The sequence below is a fragment of the Erithacus rubecula genome (assembly GCF_903797595.1).
Source record: "Erithacus rubecula genome assembly, chromosome: 8".
In the NCBI taxonomy this organism is placed as follows: Eukaryota; Metazoa; Chordata; class Aves; order Passeriformes; family Muscicapidae; genus Erithacus; species Erithacus rubecula.
The window spans coordinates 442,133-465,837 of record NC_136659.1 but is presented as its reverse complement, the minus strand read 5'-3'; the positions used below and the strand labels follow the sequence as shown (position 1 = coordinate 465,837).

Here is a 23,705-nt window from a genome sequence, read left to right as displayed (position 1 = left end):
CAAATCAAGCAAAAAAGGGATTTCATCTACCAGATGGAAATTATTGTCCTCATTGAGTGTGTATTAAGCACCAACCAGATTCAGTTTTGATGGTGTCGGACATATATTTCTTTTATGTGATCATAAACCCAAGAGTCATATTTTGGTTTTAACTCCAGGCTCATCAGCACCAGTTTCTTCACTTTAGCTTTATTTGAATGAGAAATTATTTGCAAACTGGCTGTCTGTGTTAAGCTACTTATGTTTGTGGGGCGGGAATATAAATGTTGTGTTAAATGGCAAGAAATAATCTTATAGTCATGGATTTGGAGAAAGACACTTGAGTGCAGAACTCAGGTAAGTTTTCAGACCTACTCCTTGTCATCTACTTTTACTCGTATTCTTCTGCAGGGTTGTTAAAGCTAATGTAGGAATCCGTATCTATTTTGATAGAAACCATGTAATGTCTAAAACGGTAGCCCTGGACATTTCATTCCAGGCACAAAGCAGGACACAAATCCCTCTCCTAAAAAATTGCTTGCACACTTCTGAATTGTGTTCGTGCAGTATCTCTGCATGGTGTCTTTGAGTTGAAGAGGTGGGGTTTTTCCTTTTTCTTTTCCCATTTCCTTTATGCTCTTTGACAGGCTTATGACGAGACCTCTAAACCTGATAAACAAGGCAAATAATAATACTATTAACTAGAATATTCGGATAAAATTATATCTAAGGCATTCTGTCATGTTAGGGCTCACAAGGATGGCACTAATTTGAGATTTAAGAGGCAAATTCTTGCTGGTCATACTACATAAGTCTTTACTTCTATATCCTGCAGGTCTCAGAGCTGTAAAGATTTTGTAACTTTGCTACAATGGTGACCTGGATGGAAAATGCATGGGTCTGTTAGGGAAAACAGGGTCTTCCCTTGAAATTGACAAATCCCTCCCTCTGAATTAGTAAAATTTTGACATTTAGGGGCTCTCTGGCAAAAATATGGGGATAGGAGTAACAGTTCTTTACTAGTATATTTATCAAGACCAACAAGACTACAACCACCATTAAACTAACAACAAATGGAACAGCAGTCCAGTTCCAGTCCTTCTCGGCCACAGGCACCCTTCTCTGTGCTGCAGTTACCGTCACCGCTGGCAGTGAGCACCGGCCGGCTCCCGGTGGGCAGGGGCAGATGCGACGATTCTAGCGCGGCGGCGGGGACGTTGGGGGTGATGGCTGTGGTGTCCCAGGTAGGAAAGGGATGGAGGAGAGACTCTGCTCATGCATCCTTGGAGCAGTGTTGGTCCTGCTGCTCCAACAGCATGGATGCTTGGAGATAGCAAACTGAAGTGAGAAGGCGTCCAAGCAGGGCAGGGATAAGAAATTATAACAATTATGTACCTGCAGAGCCTCGTGAGTGTCTCCTGATGTTTTGCAGAAAGCATGTTTTCAAAGAGGTGTTGCCTTCTTGGATCAATGAGTCTTTTCTATTCCGTTTTGCACGTACTACCCTATATAAGTGCAGTGTTTCTTTAAATAAATTCTGTTTCTCTTTCTCTTTTGCTTCTCCATTAATGAAGGACTATGATTCATTATCCTTTTTGCCGTTCTCCTTCAGCCAAAATGCAACAAGGAGGCAGCTCCCGGTGTTGGGATGGTGAGGGGGCAGTGGGGTAGCAGGAGGAACCTTCTTGCTCCGTCCTCAGGAGCGTGCAAGAGAGTTAGCGAGTAGCAGTGACTGCCCCCCCACCCTCCTTTACCTGCTTCTAATCTTCTAACCCCCCCTTACCCCTGCCCTCCAAGAGAAGCTCTAAAAAATCAGGGAGGCTCTCCTTCCCTCCTTCTCAAGGTCTCAAGGACCTAGCCATCAGTGCTCCTTAGCATGTCAATGGGAAAAAATCCAAAGAGAGGAGGAAGGAAAAACCAACCCCCAGCAAAGTGTAGAGACATCCTGTCCTCATTTTGTCCCTGTCAGCTCCTGTCTTCACACTTCTGTTAGGTGAAAATCAAATATTCCACACCTGAAAAAATCTTGTGTGTTTTTCCTTTCTTCAATCTCTTCTAGCTACATTTTCTACAGATGACAGAGAAATTTTTCCTATTTCACTGTGAACACCAAGTTTAGTTCAGACCTCAGCTGACCCTGGGCTAATCCAAGAACTTCATCCATTCTTTCTATGTCCTCCTTTTATGTCTAATTTCTCTTGCCCTTCCTGTTGTTGCCTCACTTTCCCCCCATTTGTTGTTCTGATGGCCTGGCATAAAAAGTAGGGAGGGTGTCTGTGGACTCCATAAGAAAGTGTGGCCATCCTATCAAGAGGCTTTTTCTATTCTAGTCAAGGAAAATTAACTTGTAGTGGCTTTTTTCAGCCAACTGGTTTTGCCATTGAAAATCCAATTGAATCCAGAGCAGAAAACAAACCAAGCAGCCACTTCCAAGTTCATTTGGTCAGCTCTTGTCACAGCACTTGCAATAAACTCTTTGTGTCCAGATTTCCTGCATTTCATGAGAATTCTTTGTGAATCTGTTCCATCTCCTGCTTTCGATCTGTGCCATCTCCCAGCTCTCCTGCATTGGCCGTCTCCAGTAATTAGTTTTCCATGTCAGAGGATGGTTCCTGCATGTGCAGTGTGACAGAGTGGAGCTACTCCAGGCAGTGTCAGCACCCTTAGTGTGTCATGAGACAAATCCCTTTGCCTCAGGCTGTAAGGATTTGTTTATCCTGACTGAGCATGCTGGGAGTCCCACCACCTGAATGGAAAAACTTTGTGCTGTTGATAGTTTTTCATCACAAGGACTTCTTCCCTATCACTGCCTAAATGGCTTTGCTCTGGAATTGGTTTTACTTGCACAAAGACAAAACATTCCTGCAATGGGATTAATGGAAGGTGTCAGACTTTTCCCTAGATTTGTCTTTCTCAGAAGAAATGAAAGGAGTTTACAAGACAGCGTTGAAAGACCAAGACTCCTTCTTTGCGTTTGTGTTCCCGCTGCTTCTCCATTTGTTTTCCCTGAACCCATCCATTTGTTTACATTTTTGCTGCAGTGCCTGGAGGAATAGCCAATCAGGAATGTTCTCCTCAGATTTGGGATTGCGTGTTGCATCCTGGTGGCTGTGACATCTTTGTACGATGTGCAGGTTTGGCTGCTTCTGGGGGTGGGAATTCGACATCACCCTTGAGTCTTCAGGAATGGAGTTATATCCATTCTGTTGTGTGTATTTTTATTATTTTCTTGCTGTGTATTTGCCACGTCAATGATTTTAACCATGATGACTGTTACAACATGACATCCCTGCTCTTGGTGTCACAGATTAGGGCTGACAGTGTCTTAGTTCTGACAGACTTTGGAGCTTATTTATTTAGAGAAAATACAAATGTTTTCCTGAGGACACCCCTTCCCTTCCCTTCCCTTCCCTTCCCTTCCCTTCCCTTCCCTTCCCTTCCCTTCCCTTCCCTTCCCTTCCCTTCCCTTCCCTTCCCTTCCCTTCCCTTCCCTTCCCTTCCCTTCCCTTCCCTTCCCTTCCCTTCCCTTCCCTTCCCTTCCCTTCCCTTCCCTTCCCTTCCCTTCCCTTCCCTTCCCTTCCCTTCCCATAGACAAAATCACAACACTGTTCATAAATGGAGCCCTCATTGGCCATGAATGATTCACAGTTTCTAGTGAGAGAGGTGTTGTTGGTCTTTGTTATCTGGGGTACAAGGGCGATATGCTCTTTTGCAATTTCAATTTATGCCTGATAGGATAAAGGGTTAGGTTAAAGTTATATGCGGAGATGAGAAGGAAACATTTTCTGCTGGCTGCTTATCTTCCAACAAAAAGCAAGTTTGCATTAAGGAAGATTGATTTTTCACGGTCTTATGACTTTAAAAAAAAAACAACCCCCAAACCCATGGTACTGTAATAACAATGATGGTCTCATATTAAGCTTTACTGTCAGTTATGTTTTACTGTACTATTGCATCAGTTTCATTAGGAACTACAGTGACTCAGCAGTAAAGGGTCACCAAACTTGGCTTTCAAAGTAAGGAGGCAAGAGGCAAAATAAACCACCCACAATCCAAAACTGTGAATCATTAACTACAGCGTTAATGATTCATTACTACATAGCACAACGCAACAAATCTATCCATCACTTGCTTTCAGGCATTCAGGCTACAACTGCAGGAGAAATCTATTCCACGGCCAAAGCAACATGGCTTTGAGGTTTTGCTGTGCCAGGATTTCCATCCTCCTCCTCCTCCTGCCCGGCCTCTCAGAGGGAGGGAAGCTCCTGGTGGTGCCCATGATGGGAAGCCACTGGCTGAGCATGCAGGAGGTGGTGGAGGAGCTGAGCAGGAGAGGACACGAGGTGGTGGTGCTGATTCCCGAGGTGAGCTGGCAGATGGAGACGACACAGGCCTACAAGGTGGTCACGTACCCGGTGAGGCAGACCCTGGAAGAGCTGGATAATGCTTTCCGGGAATTCGTCGCTGCGCACCTGACAGAGAAGCCTTTCCCCCTCAATGCCCTAGAGGTGTACAAGGTCTCGGTGAAGTTTTTCGACACCTTCTTTGGTCAGTGCACTGACCTGTTCCACAGCCAAGAGACCCTGAAATTCCTCAACCAAAGCCGCTTTGATGCCATCCTGACTGATCCGTTCTTAATGTGTGGGGCCATTGTAGCCCACCATCTCTCCCTTCCCTTGGTGTTCTTCATGAGGGGATTGCCTTGCAACCTGCACTTTTCAGCCTCACAGAGCCCGAGCCCTCTGTCCTACGTCCCAAGAACCTTCAGCTTCAACTCGGACCGCATGACTTTTTTCCAGCGGGTGGAAAATGCCTTGATTTCCCTCCTGGAGCTTGACTACTGCAATGGTCTGTATGGAGAAGCACTTAAGATTTCCTCAAAAGTTCTTCAGAGGGATGTGTCTCTCACAGACCTCGTGAGCTCCGCAGCTGTTTCGATCATGAGGTTTGACTTTGTGTTTGACTACGTCAGGCCAGTGATGCCCAACATGGTCTTTGTTGGGGGGATCAACTGTGCTAAGAAGAAACCACTGCCTAAGGTAATGTTCTTTCACCTTCATATTGTGCACTTCACCATGAAAAGTCATTACCTTGTTGCAGGAAGTATATCACTATTGATTTTATTTTTTTATTTTAATTTTTTGGTAATGATTTGGTTCAAGTTGGTTTCGGTAGTTGTTTTCCACAGGCTGAAATCAAATAAGTTGGATAGAGATTTCTTTGAATTAATGAGAGTTTTGTAACAAATCAAGCAAAAAAGGGATTTCATCTACCAGATGGAAATTATTGTCCTCATTGAGTGTGTATTAAGCACCAACCAGATTCAGTTTTGATGGTGTCGGACATATATTTCTTTTATGTGATCATAAACCCAAGAGTCATATTTTGGTTTTAACTCCAGGCTCATCAGCACCAGTTTCTTCACTTTAGCTTTATTTGAATGAGAAATTATTTGCAAACTGGCTGTCTGTGTTAAGCTACTTATGTTTGTGGGGCGGGAATATAAATGTTGTGTTAAATGGCAAGAAATAATCTTATAGTCATGGATTTGGAGAAAGACACTTGAGTGCAGAACTCAGGTAAGTTTTCAGACCTACTCCTTGTCATCTACTTTTACTCGTATTCTTCTGCAGGGTTGTTAAAGCTAATGTAGGAATCCGTATCTATTTTGATAGAAACCATGTAATGTCTAAAACGGTAGCCCTGGACATTTCATTCCAGGCACAAAGCAGGACACAAATCCCTCTCCTAAAAAATTGCTTGCACACTTCTGAATTGTGTTCGTGCAGTATCTCTGCATGGTGTCTTTGAGTTGAAGAGGTGGAGGCAGCTCCCGGTGTTGGGATGGTGAGGGGGCAGCGGGGTAGCAGGAGGAACCTTCTTGCTCCGTCCTCAGGAGCGTGCAAGAGAGTTAGCGAGTAGCAGTGACTGCCCCCCCCCCCTCCTTTACCTGCTTCTAATCTTCTAACCCCCCCTTACCCCTGCCCTCCAAGAGAAGCTCTAAAAAATGCAAGGAGGCTCTCCTTCCCTCTTTTTCAAGGTCTCAAGGACCTAGCCATCAGTGCTCCTTAGCATGTCAATGGGAAAAAATCCAAAGAGAGGAGGAAGGAAAAACCAACCCCCAGCAAAGTGTAGAGACATCCTGTCCTCATTTTGTCCCTGTCAGCTCCTGTCTTCACACTTCTGTTAGGTGAAAATCAAATATTCCACACCTGAAAAAATCTTGTGTGTTTTTCCTTTCTTCAATCTCTTCTAGCTACATTTTCTACAGATGACAGAGAAATTTTTCCTATTTCACTGTGAACACCAAGTTTAGTTCAGACCTCAGCTGACCCTGGGCTAATCCAAGAACTTCATCCATTCTTTCTATGTCCTCCTTTTATGTCTAATTTCTCTTGCCCTTCCTGTTGTTGCCTCACTTTCCCCCCATTTGTTGTTCTGATGGCCTGGCATAAAAAGTAGGGAGGGTGTCTGTGGACTCCATAAGAAAGTGTGGCCATCCTATCAAGAGGCTTTTTCTATTCTAGTCAAGGAAAATTAACTTGTAGTGGCTTTTTTCAGCCAACTGGTTTTGCCATTGAAAATCCAATTGAATCCAGAGCAGAAAACAAACCAAGCAGCCACTTCCAAGTTCATTTGGTCAGCTCTTGTCACAGCACTTGCAATAAACTCTTTGTGTCCAGATTTCCTGCATTTCATGAGAATTCTTTGTGAATCTGTTCCATCTCCTGCTTTCGATCTGTGCCATCTCCCAGCTCTCCTGCATTGGCCGTCTCCAGTAATTAGTTTTCCATGTCAGAGGATGGTTCCTGCATGTGCAGTGTGACAGAGTGGAGCTACTCCAGGCAGTGTCAGCACCCTTAGTGTGTCATGAGACAAATCCCTTTGCCTCAGGCTGTAAGGATTTGTTTATCCTGACTGAGCATGCTGGGAGTCCCACCACCTGAATGGAAAAACTTTGTGCTGTTGATAGTTTTTCATCACAAGGACTTCTTCCCTATCACTGCCTAAATGGCTTTGCTCTGGAATTGGTTTTACTTGCACAAAGACAAAACATTCCTGCAATGGGATTAATGGAAAGTAGTACAGTGGCTGGAGGTGTATTCACTTTGCCACTATGGTTGCTTGCCGAGAGTAGGTCATACACTGGGAGCAGGAGGACCAGCGGTGTGGCTAAAGCAATTGCCCTATGGTCGTTTTGGCCATCAGTCTGTGATTTGCGGTGGCAAGGAGGCTGGAGAGGTCTTTTGCATAGGATAAAAGTGGATTTATTACTCTGATGAATTTGGAGTCCCAAAACAAAAAATGCGAGTGTGCAACAGCTGAAATATGGGGGAGGTTCAAGGGGAGGATACAAATCATCAGCAAATTGGAGAAATTCTGGGCATGAGTAAAAGGCAGGGCTTTCACACTAGCATAATCAAATGTGGAAGGTAGGGGGGAAAATTGGGTCACATGGATTAATGAGACATGGGTTTTTATGGGATTTGCAAGGGGGAATTCCATGCAGGGAGCTGGCACAAGGTAGGATTGACAGGCAATTCAGAGTAGATTGACACGGTGGGTGGGAGGGTATAATTTGAAGAAATCATTAACTGGACAATAACAGAACATAGCAATAACAGGAAACACACACTGCAACATCTCCCCATTTTCTTTTTAAGAAGGAGTGTTGTGGCATTAAGGAATAGATTCTGATTAGGGGTTCACGTTTCTCCACCTGGACTGCTGTGGGGATACTGCTACATGAGTGACTTCTTTGGTGGGAGTGATGGTATCTTGGATAGTTTTAACTATCTCTCTTTATTTTTAACTCTCTCTCTCTCTATATCTGTTTTTTAACAACTCTCTTTAGAAGAGGCAGTTAGCATAAGAAATACAACTAAGAAAATCAACAAAATGGTCCTGCCAGTAGAAGCCAGCCATCCTGTTAGTCCCTGTTCTTTAAAGATGGAACTCAGCCAGTCTTCAGTTTCTTGTTTCACTTCTCCAATGATTTCTTGCATCTTTTTGATGGGAGTGTGGATGCTTTTGCCTTTGGATGTTCAGTTAAAGCAACAGAGCCTTTCAAAGTCTTTACACCCATGGCCATCTGCAAGAAGCAGAAAGTCAACAGTAGCGCAATTTTGTAAGGTTTCTTTCCTGGTTATTTCCTCATCATCTGGTACGCCACTGAGAGCAGCTGATGTCACCTTTGCTTGTTTTGCAACCTAAGACTCTAAGAGGCCCGATTCACTTTGAGCTTTTGCTGAGACTACCCAGGGCAAAGAGAGCAAGACAGCAGATCTTTTGAGGTGTGACCAATGAAAAATCTCGGAATCACAGTCTTCATCCAAATCCTTAATACTTCTGTTTCCGATGACCAAAACATTTGTCCTGGTTTGAAAGGACAGGTGTCTGCCAGTAAGGGCAGAAGTTTCCCTTTGGAATAGAGACTTTGGTTCCACTCCCGCCACCAAGTATTATAATTGTTTGAAACAAGGACTCTGAGGCAGAGATAAGGGGGTGGGAATAACAGCTCTTTTACTAATATATCTAACTGTACAAGCAGAAAACAATAACAGTTAAAATTGCTAACAGAATGAAATAGATAACTCGGTGTCAGTCCCTTTAGATGCAAGCACGCTGTTTCTGTGCTTAGTCCACAGCCCGGATCTGCCGAGAGCAGACGGAAACAGAGGCAGGAGAGAGGAGGGTGGGGCGGCAGCGGCCATGCCGGTCTCGGTGGGAACGGGCTGGAGCGGCAGCTCCTTGCTCACCGTGTGTGTCCGGGTGATCAGCTGTGTCCGCAGAGGCAGGAGGCTGGAACGGGGCAGAATCAGGGCAGGTGATCGCAGAGGGTCTGGCTCTCCTGTGCTCCGGCCACGTGGCTGAAGATCCCGGGCGTCCTGCTCCCAGCTCGCCGGAAACCCGAGTGCCCTCCCGGAAGCCACAGAGGCCCCTCCGGGAGCCGTTCCCACCCATCCCTTTTGTCTGGACTCATCAGTGACCCTGGGTGTAGCCCGGCCAGGTCCATTGGCATAATGGGAAAAATTCTTTCAATTGACACAGTAACAGAAAAACACTCAACGCCCAACATTATCCACCCCAAATTTTTTCCATGCCAACATGCTACATCGTATTGAAACCTTTAAATTATATACACACATGAAGTTACAGGCACAGTATCATAGATAGTTCACCCTAGAACAAGGTCCCCTTGGGGTATGCATCGGGTCTCTCCATCCTTTTGCATCACCCACCATGTGCAACCTGGTCCTTGAGCGAAAACCACCCCACGAACAGGATTGTCTTTGCTGGAAGCAGAGTTCACCCAGACAGTTTTCCCTAACATGCCTCTCAAGTGTACCACTGGAACCTTATCTCCATCTGCTGCTCCCAAGGGCTCTGACTGGGCAGGGCCTGCTCGGTTAGTGGAACCTCAGGTATTCACTAACCATGTGGCCTTTGGTAGATTGATCTCCCAGTTCTTGAAAGTCCCCCCACCCAGTGCCTTTAAGGTGGTTTTAAGCAGACCATTGCACCGTTCGACTTTCCCAGCCGCTGGTGCATGGTAGAGAATATAGTACGCCCACTCGATGCCATGTTCTTTAGCCCAGGTGTTTATAAGGCTATTTTTGAAATGAGTCGCATTGTCTGACTCAATTCTTTCAGGGGTACCATACCTCCAGAGGACTTGTTTTTCCAGGCCCAGGATGGTGTTCCGAGCAGTGGCGTGGGGCACAGGGTAGGTCTCCAACCATCCGGTGGTGGCTTCTACCATGGTCAGCACGTAGCGCTTGCCTTGGCGGGTCTGAGGCAGTGTGATATAGTCATTCTGCCAGGCCTCTCCGTACTTATATTTGGACCATCGCCCCCCATACCAGAGGGGCTTCACCCGCTTGGCCTGTTTGATGGCAGTGCATGTGTCACAGTCATGAATAACCTGAGAGATGCTGTCCATGGTTAGATCCACCCCTCGGTCTCGTGCCCACTTATAGGTGGCGTCTCTGCCCTGATGGCCTGAGGCATCGTGGGCCCATCGAGCCAGGAACAGTTCCCCCTTGTGTTCCTAATCTAAGTCTATCTTTGAGATCTCTATCTGTGCTGCCTGATCTACCTGCTTGTTGTGCCTATGTTCTTCATTAGCCCGACTCTTGGGAACATGGGCATCCACATGACGGACTTTCACGGGGAGCTTCTCTACCCGAGTGGCAATGTCTTTCCACTCATCAGCAGCCCAGATTGGTTTTCCTCTACGTTGCCAGTCAGCCTTTTTCCACCTTTCCAGCCAACCCCACAGAGCATTGGCTACCATCCACGAATCAGTGTAAAGGTAGAGCTTTGGCCATTTCTCTCTCTCAGCAATGTCCAAGGCTAGCTGAACAGCTTTGAGTTCAGCAAGTTGACTCGATCCACCTTCTGCTTCGGTAGCTTGTGCAACCTGTTGTGTGGGGCTCCATACGGCAGCTTTCCACTTCCGGTTCATCCCTACAATGCGGCAGGAAGCGTCGGTGAAAAGGGCGTAGCGTGTTTCATCTGCTGGCAGCTGGTTGTACGGTGGAGCTTTTTCAGCCCGGGTCACTTGCTTCTGCTCCTCTTCATCAGCGAGACCAAAATCTTCACCTTCTGGCCAGTTCGTAATTATCTCCAAAATCCCAGGGCGATTCGGGTTACCAATACGGGCGCACTGCGTGATGAGGGCAGTCCACTTGCTCCATGTGGCGTCGGTGGCGTGGTGAGTAGAGGGAACCTTTCCTTTGAACATCCACCCCAGCACTGGCAGTTGGGGTGCCAGGAGAAGCTGTGCTTCTGTGCCAATCACCTCTGAGGCAGCTTGAACTCCCTCATAGGCAGCCAAGATTTCCTTCTCTGTGGGAGTGTAGTTGGCTTCAGATCCTTTGTAGCTTCTGCTCCAGAATCCCAGGGGTCGGCCTCGGGTCTCACCAGGCACCTTCTGCCAAAGGCTCCAGGACAGACCATGGTTCCCAGCTGCAGAGTAGAGCACATTCTTTACCTCTAGTCTTGTCCTGACTGGGTCAAGGGCCACTGCATGAGCGATTTCCTGTTTGATCTGGGCAAAAGCTTGCTGTTGTTCAGGGCCCCAATGGAAATCATTCTTCTTGCGAGTGACCAGGTAGAGAGGGCTCACAATCTGACTGTACTCAGGTACGTGCATTCTCCAAAAGCCGATAGCACCCAGAAAAGCTTGTGTCTCCTTCTTGCTTGTTGGTGGAGACATTGCAGTGATCTTATTGATGACCTCAGTGGGGATCTGGCGCCGTCCATCCTGCCACTTCACTCCCAGGAACTGGATCTCTTCGGCAGGTCCTTTGACTTTGCTCTTTTTAATGGCGAAACCGGCTCCCAGCAAAATCTGGATGATCTTCTCTCCTTTCTCAAATACCTCCATTGCTGTGTTCCCCCACACAATGATGTCATCGATGTACTGCAAATGTTCTGGAGCCTCACCCTTTTCCAGTGCAGCCTGGATCAGTCCATGCAGATGGTGGGGCTGTGCTTCCACCCCTGGGGCAGTCGGTTCCAGGTGTACTACACGCCCCTCCAGGTGAAAGCAAACTGAGGCCTGCACTCTGCTGCCAAAGGAATGAAGAAGAATGCATTTGCAATGTCAATGGTGGCATGCCACCTTGCTGCCTTGGACTCCAGCTCGTACTGGAGTTCCAGCATGTCCGGCACGGCAGCGCTCAGCGGTGGAGTCATTTCATTCAATGCCCGATAGTCCACAGTCAGTCTCCATTCTCCATCAGATTTCTGCACAGGCCAGATAGGACTGTTGAAGGGTGAGTGGCTCTTGCTGACCACCCCTTGGCTCTCTAGATCACGGATCATTTTGTGGATGGGGATCACAGCATCTCGATTTGTCCGGTACTGCCGGCGGTGCACGGTCATGGTGGCAATTGGCACCTGTTGCTCTGTCACTTTCAGGAGTCCTACTGCAGAGGGGTTTTCTGACAGTCCAGGCAAGGTGTTCAACTGCTTAATGCTCTCTGTCACTACAGCAGCTATTCCAAAAGCCCACCTGAACCCCTTTGAGTCTTTGTAGTAGCCGTTCCTAAGGAAGTCTATGCCTAGAATGCACGGTGCCCCTGGGCCAGTTACAATTGGATGTTTCTGCCACCCCTTCCCTGTCAGGCTAATCTCAGCTTCCAGCAAAGTGAATTCCTGTGATCCCCCCCGTCACCCCAACAATGGAAACAGGTACCTTCCCCACATGTTCTGATGGTATCAGGGTGCATTGTGAACCACTATCAACTAGCACTTTATGTTTCTGTGGCTTTGATGTGCCAGGCCATCGCACCCACACCATCCAATAAATCCTGTCATCCCATGCCTCTCCCTGGCTAGAGGCAGGGCCCCTCTAGCCCTGGTTATTATTTCTTTCCTGGGCATACATAGTGGAGGTTCCTTCCAGGGGATCTGACAGAACATCCTCCTTGCTGTAATACCCTGCACCTTGCTTGTGGGAGGTTGAGGCTACCTTCATTTTAGTGCGGCTCCCTCGGTTAGCATTTCCCTCCCTGAGTTGATGCACCCGCGCTGCCAGGACAGAAGTGGGTTTCCCATCCCATTTTCCCATGTCTTCCCCATGGTCTTGCAGGAAAAACCACAGGTCAGCTCGTGAGGTGTACCCTCTCTCCCTAGCTGGGGGATGTGAAGCTCTGACTTGGGGGCCTGTGACTCGTACTGGTGCTAAGCTGATCTTCCTCACCTCCTCAATTCTCTCCATCATCTCCTCCCTCATATCCCTCATCCTATCTTCGACCTGTTGGAGGTCCCTGGCCACGGCAGAGACATTGGCCTGCATTGGGCCATTCATCATGCTCTCGAAATTTCTGAGTTTGTTGGCAACAGAACACACTGTCTCTGGATGGTTATCAGCATTAATCATTGCTATGTAGGTGGTATATTGAGATGGACCCAAGGTTGCCAGATTCCATAACATCTGCCCTGTGCATTTGACCTTGTCAGGGTCATTGTCATGCTGTCCATCCCTCCCAAAGAGTACCTCTAATACTGCTGTCTCTCTCAGCTGCTGGATCCCTTCCTCAAGGGTCTTCCAGCGCATCCTACGGTGGTGCTCCTGCATTCTCTCTCTGTGTACAAACTTCTTTCTCACACTCGTTAAAAGCCGGTCCCAGAGGGAAAGGAGGCCTTGCTCCCTTACGAATATCTGGTCCACACCTGAATCCTGGGCCAAGGATCCCAAATTCCTGGCCTCAGTTGCATCCAGTTGTACACCTGTTCCCGTAAGGTCCCAGACCGGGAGTAACCAAGTTGTAAAATGCTCACGGCCCCGCCGAGCAATGTCTTTACGCGGGTTACGGAGACTATCATATGAGAGGGACTCGGTGACAATCTCGACCTCTGGCTCCCTTGCTGGTTGTGAGGACCCTCCTTGCTGATCCCCATTATCTAAGTGCCTCGTTTTAATCTTAGATTTCCTAGTTTCCACAGGAGCAACTGCTGCTGGCTGTGGCTGCTCCTGTGATCCAGCTGGAACCTGGACAGATACAACATCTACGGGTTCCACTGCAGCACCATCTGACTCTCCCTCTTTAGGGCAGAGGGAGGGTTTCTCACCAGCTGGAGAAAAATGCTCCTTCATCATCTGGCTGTGCTGCTTAAACATCTGGCTATGTTCCTTCAACATCTGGCTTTGCTCCTTCAACATTTGACCTATATCCTTCATTAGAGCCCCCACCCACTCTGGGTGGTTCATTTCTGCGGTGGGCTGTGGGGCAGGGTTAGGCTCTGGGGCAGCATCCCTAGTCCCTGGGGCAGAGGCAGCTTCTGGGGCAGCATCCCTAGTCCCTGGGGCAGGCTCTGGGGCAGCATCCCTAGTCCCAGGGGCAGGCTCTCAGGCAGTATCCCTAGTCCCTGATGCAGAGGCAGGTTCTGGGGCAACGTCCCTAGTCTCTGGGGCAGGTATCAGAGTTGTTGTCCAAGCCAATATTCCCTTGTTTCTGAATGCTAAGTAGAACAAGCCTATCAGCAACACCAGCCACTGTATAATAGCACTGGCAATTAAAACAGATCTGAAATCCTTGAGAACCAGTGGGGTAGCCTCAAAAAACTGGGTGATGGGTTGGGAGAAAATTTCCCTTGCACTCGCCTCACAGTAAGTACCATTACTGAAATAGCCCCAGAAACACGCAGTTAGAGTACGATAGCTCCGGATCCATGCAACCGCTTCCCAGAAAAAATTAAAAACCCATGAATTCCTGACATAATCAATCCACCAAACTAATCGGATAATAGCTACAGTAACTTTGGTGAAGGGGCCGAAATTCAAATAAGGGCTTGCAAATGGGAGGGAGATGGCTGTGACCACATGGAACACAAACCAGATTAAACCAGGCAACATATTGCCAGTTAAGAGAGCTGTTATTCCTGTCTTAAGTCTCAACTCAGTGCCCTCTGCCCCACGTTGGGTGCCAAAATCTGTCCTGGTTTGAAAGGACAGGTGTCTGCCAGTAAGGGCAGAAGTTTCCCTTTGGAATACAGACTTTGGTTCCACTCCCCCCACCAAGTATTGTAATTGTTTGAATCAAGGACTCTGAGGCAGAGATAAGGGGGTGGGAATAACAGCTCTTTTACTAATATATCTAACTGTACAAGCAGAAAACAATAACAGTTAAAATTGCTAACAGAACAAAATAGATAACTCGGTGTCAGTCCCTTTAGATGCAAGCACGCTGTTTCTGTGCTTAGTCCACAGCCCGGATCTGCCGAGAGTAGACGGAAACAGAGGCAGGAGGGAGGGGGGTGGGGCGGCAGCGGCCACGCCGGTCTCGGTGGGAACGGGCTGGAGCGGCAGCTCCTCGCTCACCGTGTGTGTCCGGGTGATCAGCTGTGTCCGCAGAGGCAGGAGGCTGGAACGGGGCAGAATCAGGGCAGGTGATCGCAGAGGGTCTGGCTCTCCTGTGCTCCGGCTGCGTGGGCTGACGATCCCGGGCGTCCTGCTCCCAGCTCGCCGGAAACCCGAGTGCCATCCCGGAAGCCTCAGAGGCCCTCCGGGAGCCGTTCCCACCCACCCCTTTTGTCTGGACTCATCAGTGACCCTGGGTGTAGCCCGGCCAGCTCCATTGGCATGATAATGGGAAAAATTCTTTCAATTGACACAGTAACAAAAAAACACTCAACCCTTAACAACATTCCTTTTGTTTTGCCAATACATAATTTGGGTTTTTGCTGGGAGAAAAGAACCACCTCAAAATACATGGGTCTCTGAGAAGGTGAGAGGGGATTCATGCCCATGCCTGATTATTGCAAATTAAGAAGGTGCTTTTGTCTGACTTTAGGGGATGGTAATTTTCAGTGGAAGCATTTTTATATGGCTGATCGCTTGGCACCGATTGGAAGAGTGTATTCTTTTTGATACTGAATAACTGAAACAAATTGTTCTTTTTTTTGTGTTGTGGCTGATAAACAAAATTTCAAACTCTTGGGATTCTTCTTTAGCTACAGGTGATTTCTTGATCCGATTTCTCCATAAAATAAGAGAGTTTGTTACAGGCACTTTTACAAAGTAAATGCTGCTATAAGAACCAGAAAATTCAGCAGGAGTTTGGTGGAGTTTTTGAGAGTTGATCTCCGTGCGTAAGATTTTTAAACTTTCTGGGTATTTGTTAGGCTTAAATGGAATCCCCAGCAGGCTGGTTGACAATGGGTCATCAGCAGCTGCCATTGACAGGCACACGTGATCCTGCTTTAGTGCCTGGGCCAGGGTGACCCACACATTCTTTCTTGGCTAAGGGATGATCCACTCTTTTGAAGACTGACACAGGATCCAAACGGCATTTAAAACATCTTTTCTGACTCAGAGAACATTCTGGGCTGAGTGCGCCGAACAAGAAAGAGGGTGGCATTCTTCTGGGGGGATATCCTGGTTTGAAGGACAGATGTCTGCCAATAAAGGCAGAAGCTCGTCTTTTAAATAGAGAATGTAAGCCCTCTCCCTCCCAAATATCATAATTTTTGAATCAGGAATTCTCAGGCAGAGATAAGTGGGTAGGAATAACAGCCCTTAACTAATATGTCTAACTGGACAAACAGAAATAACAGCAGCTATGAAAATTAACAACAAAACACAACAAATAACTCAGTTCCAGTCCTTCTTCCCGCCACAGACACACTCTCCCTGCGCTCGCTCCCGGTGGTGAAAGGCAGGGGGCAAGGTCCACGCTGCAGTGGAGGTGGCAGACGGGAGTGGGGGAAGGTGGCAGCGGCAGCTGTGTCCTACATTGAAGAAAGGGTGGAGGAAGGGCTCTCCGCTCACTGTTTGGGTTTTTGATGATCAGCTGTGGTCTCAGAGGTAGGAGGCTGAATGACGAGCAGATGCACGGCAGTGTCCAACCGCAGAGAACCTTGCTCCCTAGCGTTTGGACCACGTGGACTTGAGACGGGCAGTCCTGACTTCCCTCAGACCTCGCCAGCAAGAGAAAAAACCCTGGAAGCCACTCCCCACCTACCCATTTATCTAGAGTCCTGTAAAGAGCCAGGGTGTAAGTGGCAGGCTCCCTTAGCATGATAATGGGAAAAATTCTTTAAACTGAAACAGTAAGAGAACAAAAAACTGACCCCTAACGCCCTTTGGGGACATCAACTTGAGCTGGAGGATTAACAGCTGAGAGAGAGGGGTTTCAGAAAGGATTCTTGACTGCCTGGCCACCACTATCAAGGCAAGGGTACCGAGAAGGCTGTGGGGTGCCAGGGAGTCGGTGGCTCTTCTGTGCTCCACTGCCATTTGCCTCGCAAACCTCCGGGTGCAGGGGACAAGGGTTTTGGATCAGGGGACAGGGCAGCTGGGGAAGTTAGTTCAAACTCTTTCACTTTCCTTTCCTCAACTAAGAATGACTGAATTAGCACAAATAGTGACAAGACTTTAGCAATCGAGGAATCCCCTTTATTTATCAACTCTTGCTAGTTTGCTCCCGACTACATCCCAAAAGGGAATGGTTGGTATTTCCTTGGGGGATACTCTTGGTAAGCAGAGGAAAAGCCATTGGACAAACTGTTTTAACAACTGATTGGAAAACTTTCTTTTCCCTCCCTCCAACGTACCCACAATTAGGAAATAAATCTCCCCCTGCTGGGCTGGCAGTTTAGCATCCATATTCCTTGATCTTAAGCAATGTCAGCACAACAAAATCCTCCCTCCACTGCAGCAAAAAGGAACAACGTAACAAACTAAGGAAAAGAGTTCATGGTCAGTTTCAGAGAAAGGGAGACGTCTGCAGTCATCTATTGTGGTCTATAGGTTCATGTGGCCCCCCTCCATCCCCAGGGGACAATGCACCATTCCCTTTACTTGGAGCACTCTCAGCCTAATTTGGAGGATACTCACCCTTCTTTCTGTTTACTGGACAGAGGCTGCAGTGTAAGTTCTCTTTCAAGGAAGTGTTCTTTGAGTGCTAGATGTTTATCATTTCCTCCCCCCCAAAAGAGCTAGCGGACAAAGATTTCCAGTCAGCTGCAATAGGAGGCAGGTGATGGTCAGAACTTTTCTGTATTATAATCCACCATTTGTCTGTGGGGTCTGCTTATCGTGGCCCATACGGTGGGTGCCAGCTAACACATTGTCCGGACCTGCACTCACTTTGCCACTATGGCACCTTGTCAGAGTCACACACTGGGAGCAGGAAGACCTGAGGTGTAGCTGGAGCAATTGCTCTAAGGCTATTTTGGCTGTCAGTCTTCCCTCTGAGGAGGCAAGGAGGAGGGAGAGGTCTTTTGCATAGGATAAAAGAGGATTTATTACTCTGAGGAATTTGGTAGCCGAAAGACAAAAATGAGAGTGTGCAACAGCTAATATATGGGAGAGGTTCAAGGGGAGGCTACAAATCATCAGCAAATTGGAGAAATTCTGGGCAAGAGTAAAAGGCAGGATTCACAATCGCATAGTCCAATGAGGGAGGTAGGGGGGGAAATTGGGTCGCATGGACTAATGAGAGGTGAAGTTTTATGGAATATCCAATAGGGAATTCGAAGCAGGAAGTTCACACGAGGTAGGATTGATAGGGAATTCAGGGTACATTGACAAAGTGCATGGGAGGGTATAATTTAGACCAAAGCATTAAATTGGGCAATACATAACAATAGCACGGAGCACACTGCAACAGGAAGGTTTCACACTTTCTCCTAGATTTTGTGTTGCTCACAATACACAAAAATGGTTTTCGAGACAGCAACCAAAGACCAAAACTCCTTCTTCGTGTCCCTCTGCTAGCCTCCTCTCTCTTTGTTTACCCTGAATCCATCCATTATTTCACTTTTTTGCTGCAATGCCAGGAGGAAAAAGCCAATCAAATTTGTTCTCATCAGATTTGGGATTGCATGATACATCCTGGTGGGTTCGACATCTTTGTATGAGGTGCAGGTCTGGCTGCTTCCAATGGGTGAGTATTCAACATCACACTTGTGTGCTCAGGAACAAAGTTGCATCCATTCTGCTGGGTGTATTTTTATTATTTTCTCACCGTGTATTTAGCAAGTCAATTATTTTAACAATGATGGTTATTACAACATGACATCCCTGCTCTTGGTGTCATAGATTTCCTGCTGACAGTGTCTTAGTGCTGACAGACTTTGAAGCTTCAGAATTAACAGAAAGTGCAAATGTTTCCCTGGGGGTACCGCTTCCCTTCCCTTCACTTCCACAAACATAGGCAAAATCATAGGTGAATCGGAACCATATTGGCCAATTAAATATTAATTTCCTTAAGCAATAAATTCCCTTCTTAGTCTGCATGGACCATCCTATGAACAACTCCGTGAATCCCTCTGGAGGAGAACACTCTGGTTCACTCCCACTGAAATGGCTCTTTATTATGGACGTACGTGGATATTTCTCCACCTGATGCTGTACTTAATTTTGGCTGAAGGTGGAAAGATCCTGGTGGTACCTCAGGATGGAAGTCATTGGCTCAGCATGCGCCCAGTGGTGGAGAAACTGCAGCAGAAGGGACACGAAGTTGTTGTAGTTGTACCTGCTACTAGTCTGTATATGAAGTCAAAGGAGCCTCAGAATTACACAGTGAAAGTGTATCCAATACCTTACACTGATGAATACTTGGGTGAAATGCTCAAGACCTTCGTTAATGCCCATTTTATTGAGCAATCTGTTTGGAATGTTGTTCTTACCTCATATAAAAGCACAATAGATATCTCCTCGGTCTTCTTCACCAACTGTAAGAGCCTTCTGCAGAACAAGGAGCTGATGCAGTACTTGAAAGAGAGCAATTTCGACGTGGTTTTCACAGATCCCATTCTGATGTGTGGGCCCCTGGTGGCTGAGTATCTTTCTGTTCCTTCCGTCTACTTCCTGCGGGGCTTTCCCTGTGGAATGGATTCTGCTGCTACCCAGTGTCCAAGCCCTCCTGCCTATGTGCCCAGGTTATTCTTGGATAATTCAGACAGCATGATGTTTTCTCAGCGGGTGAAGAACATGCTGGTCAATCTGCTGGAGCTCTTTTACTGCAAGCCTATCTATGATAACTTTGAAGAACTTGCATATGAGCTTTTCAAAAAGAAAGTGACAGTGACAGAACTCCTGAGCCGTGGATCCTTCTGGCTGATGAGATACGATTTTGTGTTTGAGTTCCCCAGACCGGTGATGCCAAACATGGCTTTTATCGGAGGGATTAACTGTGTTCAGAAGAAAAGTCTGTCTCAGGTACAAAACTCTGTTTGTTTTTTATATTGAAAAGGCAAAAATATAAATGCGTCATAGAATGGCAGAATGGTTTGGGTTGAAAGGGACCTTAAAGATTATCTCTTTCCCACATCCTGCCATGCAGGGCAAGAGATGTCGCTCACATCCTTACATCAAATCCTGACTGGCAACAGCTTGGTGTTTAAAGATAGAAATCCTGCATGATGCAGAAATGTTGTTTCCTAATACTCAACATTCAGATTATATCACATCCTGCCAGACCTAAAGCCTTATCAGGCTTAATTAGGACAATTTAAGTGACATGTAGCTTTTATGCAAATCATAATCTCTTTCACTGAACTGAAGAATTTTGGTATCATCCTTTCCCAGCTGTCCCGTGGACTGTCTCTCCCTACTTCCATATATCCCCTCTCCTGTTATCCAGAGTTAAGGTTATAGGACTGAAGATGTTACCTGTTTTCTATCACAGCCATCCACTAGATAGATTTCTTTCCATCTGTCTTTATTGTCAAGGTTGTCGCAGTACATGGAGAGTCACATGTAATAACAACCATGAGTTCTTGAGCGTGAGAAGCTAAAGAAGCACTTTATTAAAAAACCGAACCATATTTATAGTAGTTCAGAAGTTTCAAAGTGTACAGCAGTCCATTGGACAATAGGTGAAAACATCTCCTGTCACGTATAACATGAAAACTGTTTCTCAGTCAACACTAGGTCTTAATGTCTGTTTATTAATTCGTTTCTGTTTATCAGAAAGGTATCATTCTAGGAAAGGCTCAGGCCGGAGCTGAGAAATTGTCTCAGCCTGGGAAAAATCTTCCCAGCCTGAGAAAGAGAAAAGGAACTCAGAACCTGAAAAAGGCCTTGCAAACTATGCCTGGTCCTTCAGTGATGTCCACACAAGGTGTCAAAAGAAATCCTTTTCCAATTCCATCCACCCTTTCTTTTGTAAAGCATTGAATTAGGCTTGAATTTTTTCTGGGTATGGCTATCTGCTGTAAATTTCCATTTGGGCTTTTGTGTGACAAACTTTCCATGCTCATTTGGCAGTCTTATCTGAAGATATGGCCTGTCTTTTGTGGATCTCCTTCCTCTGAGCAGTTTGACAATTCCCATTAAGCTAATCCATGTAAAACTACCAAGATGGCATCAATGTGGATGATGGAGTTGCTGCTCCTTTTGGAGGACAGGTTCTCAGCCAAGTTCAAGATTTCCCACCAGACTTCGAAAGAACCATGCAGAAATGGCATGGGAAAAAAAGCTCCAGCAAGAATTTCAATCTAAAAGCTCCAGAATGCCCCAGAGAAGGAAGTAGTTTCCCGTATTCACCTACTTATAAACTTTAGAGAGGTTATCACCAGCATTAAATCCTCAGCCATTTATAACCAAGAAGGATCTGGACACAGGGTTGAGGCCATGGACTGGCCCAACACTGACCATGAACGAAGCCCTCATTGGCCTTATTTGTAATGAGCAAATTGTTGTTGGTCTTTGTTATCTGGAGTACAAGGGTGAAATGCTCTTTTGCAATTTCATTTTACACCTTATAGGGTAAGGGATAAGTTAAAGTGATATGGATACATGAGGAAAGATTTTCTGCTGGCTGCTTATCTTGCAACAAAATGCAAGTTTCAGTTAATGAAAATTAATTTTTCTCGGGGTTTTGACTATTGAAAATAAAAGCAAAACCTGAAAACACAGGTACTGTAATAACAAACATGTCTCAGAGTAATCTTTACTGTAAGTTATGTTTCACTGTACTAATTGCATCAGTTTCATTAGGGAAGAAAATGCTTTTAAAAAACGCTATATTTCCTCAGTCTGTTACAACTTCTTTCAGCATTCAGTGGCTGTGATGGAAAAGTATCCTTTCAGTGCTCTCTTGTTAGGCAGAGTTCTCCCATGTGGGGTCAGTAGTGTTTCTGAGCATTCACTCTGTGGGTGCATTTTGTTCACGGATTTTCCCTGCATTTTATCATCAGACCTTGGACATGGTGGGCTGATGACTAGAAGTGCCACAAAGCTGGGATCCTGCTGAGGGAAGAAGGTGGCATTAAGCCAATAACATTATCATGGTGAGTGAAAGTGGCACTTATTTTCTTGAATAATGGAAAGGCACCTTTGTATCCAAACCTGCCCTGAATCAATCCTAATTATTTATTGCTGTCCATGACCTTGTCGCAAGGGTCTGATGACCTGAAATGGGAAGACTATCAAGAGGGCAGAGGAAGGGTGGAAAAGCTGACAAAACAAACCTGGCCACTCTGGTTCTCAGCCAAATTCAATATTTCCCACCAGGCTTAGGAAGAAACACACAGAAACTGCATGGGAAAAAAGGCTCCCACAAGAATTTAAAACTAAAAGCTCCAGAATGCCCCAAAGAAGGAAGTGCTTTCCGATATTCACCTACTTGTAAACTTTTTACAGAGGTTATCACCAGCATTAAATCCTCAGGCATTCATAACCAAGAAGGATAAGGACACAGCATTGAGATAATGAACATTGGTCATGAGCAGAGCCCTCACTGGCCTTGAATGATTCATGATTTGCAGTGAGAGAGGTGTTATTGGTCTTCGTTATAGGCTGTACAAGGGTGAAATACTGATTTGCAACTTAATTTTACACCTCATAAAATGAGGGATTATGTTAAAATTATATGGAGAGGTGCTGAAAAATGTTCTCCTGGTGGCTTATCTTCCAAGAAAATGCAAGTCATGCTAAGAAAAATTAATTTTTTCCAGGGTGCCATCTAGTTTTGTTGTGAAAAAAAACCCAAAAAAACCAAAAAACAACCCAAAACCAGGTACTGCACTAACACCAATTTCACCTATTAATTTTTTTTGTATGTTTTGTTTTACTGTACTACTTTCATCTGTTTCATTTGCAACTCCAAGGACGCAGGAGTGGTAGGGTCACCAAATTTGGCAGTCCAAATAAGGAAACACACAATCCAAAGCTGTGAATCATTAACTACAGTATTACCACATAGCACAATACAATAAATCCACCCAACAGTTCTTTCCAAAGCACATTCAATCTACAACCAGCAGGAGAAATCTCTTCCACAGCCCCAATTCTGACCACAGCAACATGGCTTTGAGGTTTTGCTGTGCCTGGCTTTCCGTCCTCCTGCTCCTGCCCGGACTCTTGGACGGAGGAAAGCTCCTGGTGGTGCCCATGGTGGGAAGCCACTGGCTGAGCATGAAGGAGGTGGTGGAGGAGCTGAGCAGGAGAGGACATGAGGTGGTGGTGCTGGTTCCCGAGGTGAGCTGGCAGATGGAGACGACACAGGCCTACAAGGTGGTCACGTACCCGGTGAGGCAGACACTGGAAGAGCTGGATAATGCTTTCCAGGAATATGTTGCCGTACACCTGACGAAGAGGCCTTTCCCCCTCAATGCCCTAGCAATGTATAAAGCTTCGTTGCATACTTTCAGCACCTTCTTTGGTCAGTGTAAGGACCTGTTCCGAAGCCAAGAGACCCTGAGGTTCCTCAACCAAAGCCGCTTTGATGCCATCCTGACAGATCCAATTTTCATGTGCGGAACCATCCTTGCCCACCATCTCTCCCTTCCCTTTGCATTCTTCATGAGGGGATTTGGTTGCAACCTGCACTTTTCAGCCCCACAGAGCCCGAGCCCTTTGTCCTACGTCCCGAGACTCTTCAGCTTCAACTCGGACCACATGACTTTTTTCCAGCGGGTGGAAAATGCCCTGATTTCCCTCCTGGAGCTTGACTACTGCAATGGTTACTATGCAGAAGCACTTAAGCTTTCCTCAGAAGTTCTTCAGAGGGATGTGTCCCTCAGAGACCTGGTGAGCCCTGCAGCCATTTGGATCATGAGGTTTGACTTTGTGTTCGAGTATGTCAGGCCAGTGATGCCCAACATGGTCTTTATTGGAGGGATCAACTGTGCTAAAGAGAAACCACTGCCTAAGGTAATGTTTTTTCAGAGTCAAACTGTACATTTCCCCATGAAAAGTCATTACCTTGTTGAAGGAAGTTGATCACTGTTGATTTTTTTATTATTATTATAATTTTTGGTAA

The 23,705-nt window shown here is 46.3% G+C and overlaps 1 protein-coding gene and 1 pseudogene across 3 annotated transcripts in view; both read left to right on the top strand.

Moving 5' to 3' along the window:
- Nucleotides 1-4,153: 4,153 nt before the first annotated feature.
- LOC306804264 (UDP-glucuronosyltransferase 1A1-like) overlaps nucleotides 4,154-23,705 on the top strand; it is a 93,794-nt gene continuing 74,242 nt past the window's right edge. The window contains exon 1 of one of the 2 annotated variants that reach the window (XM_079310600.1): nucleotides 4,154-5,018. In XM_079310600.1, the coding sequence (XP_079166726.1) occupies nucleotides 4,167-5,018 (852 nt within the window). In that variant the 5' untranslated portion in view covers nucleotides 4,154-4,166. Of the gene's footprint in view, nucleotides 5,019-22,680; nucleotides 23,597-23,705 lie in introns of those variants that run through there. The other variant, XM_079310592.1, reaches the window with a different exon arrangement.
- Nucleotides 18,753-19,702, top strand: LOC306804529 (UDP-glucuronosyltransferase 1A6 pseudogene; annotated as a pseudogene). The gene has a single exon. The product of its transcript is annotated as a UDP-glucuronosyltransferase 1A6 pseudogene (transcript).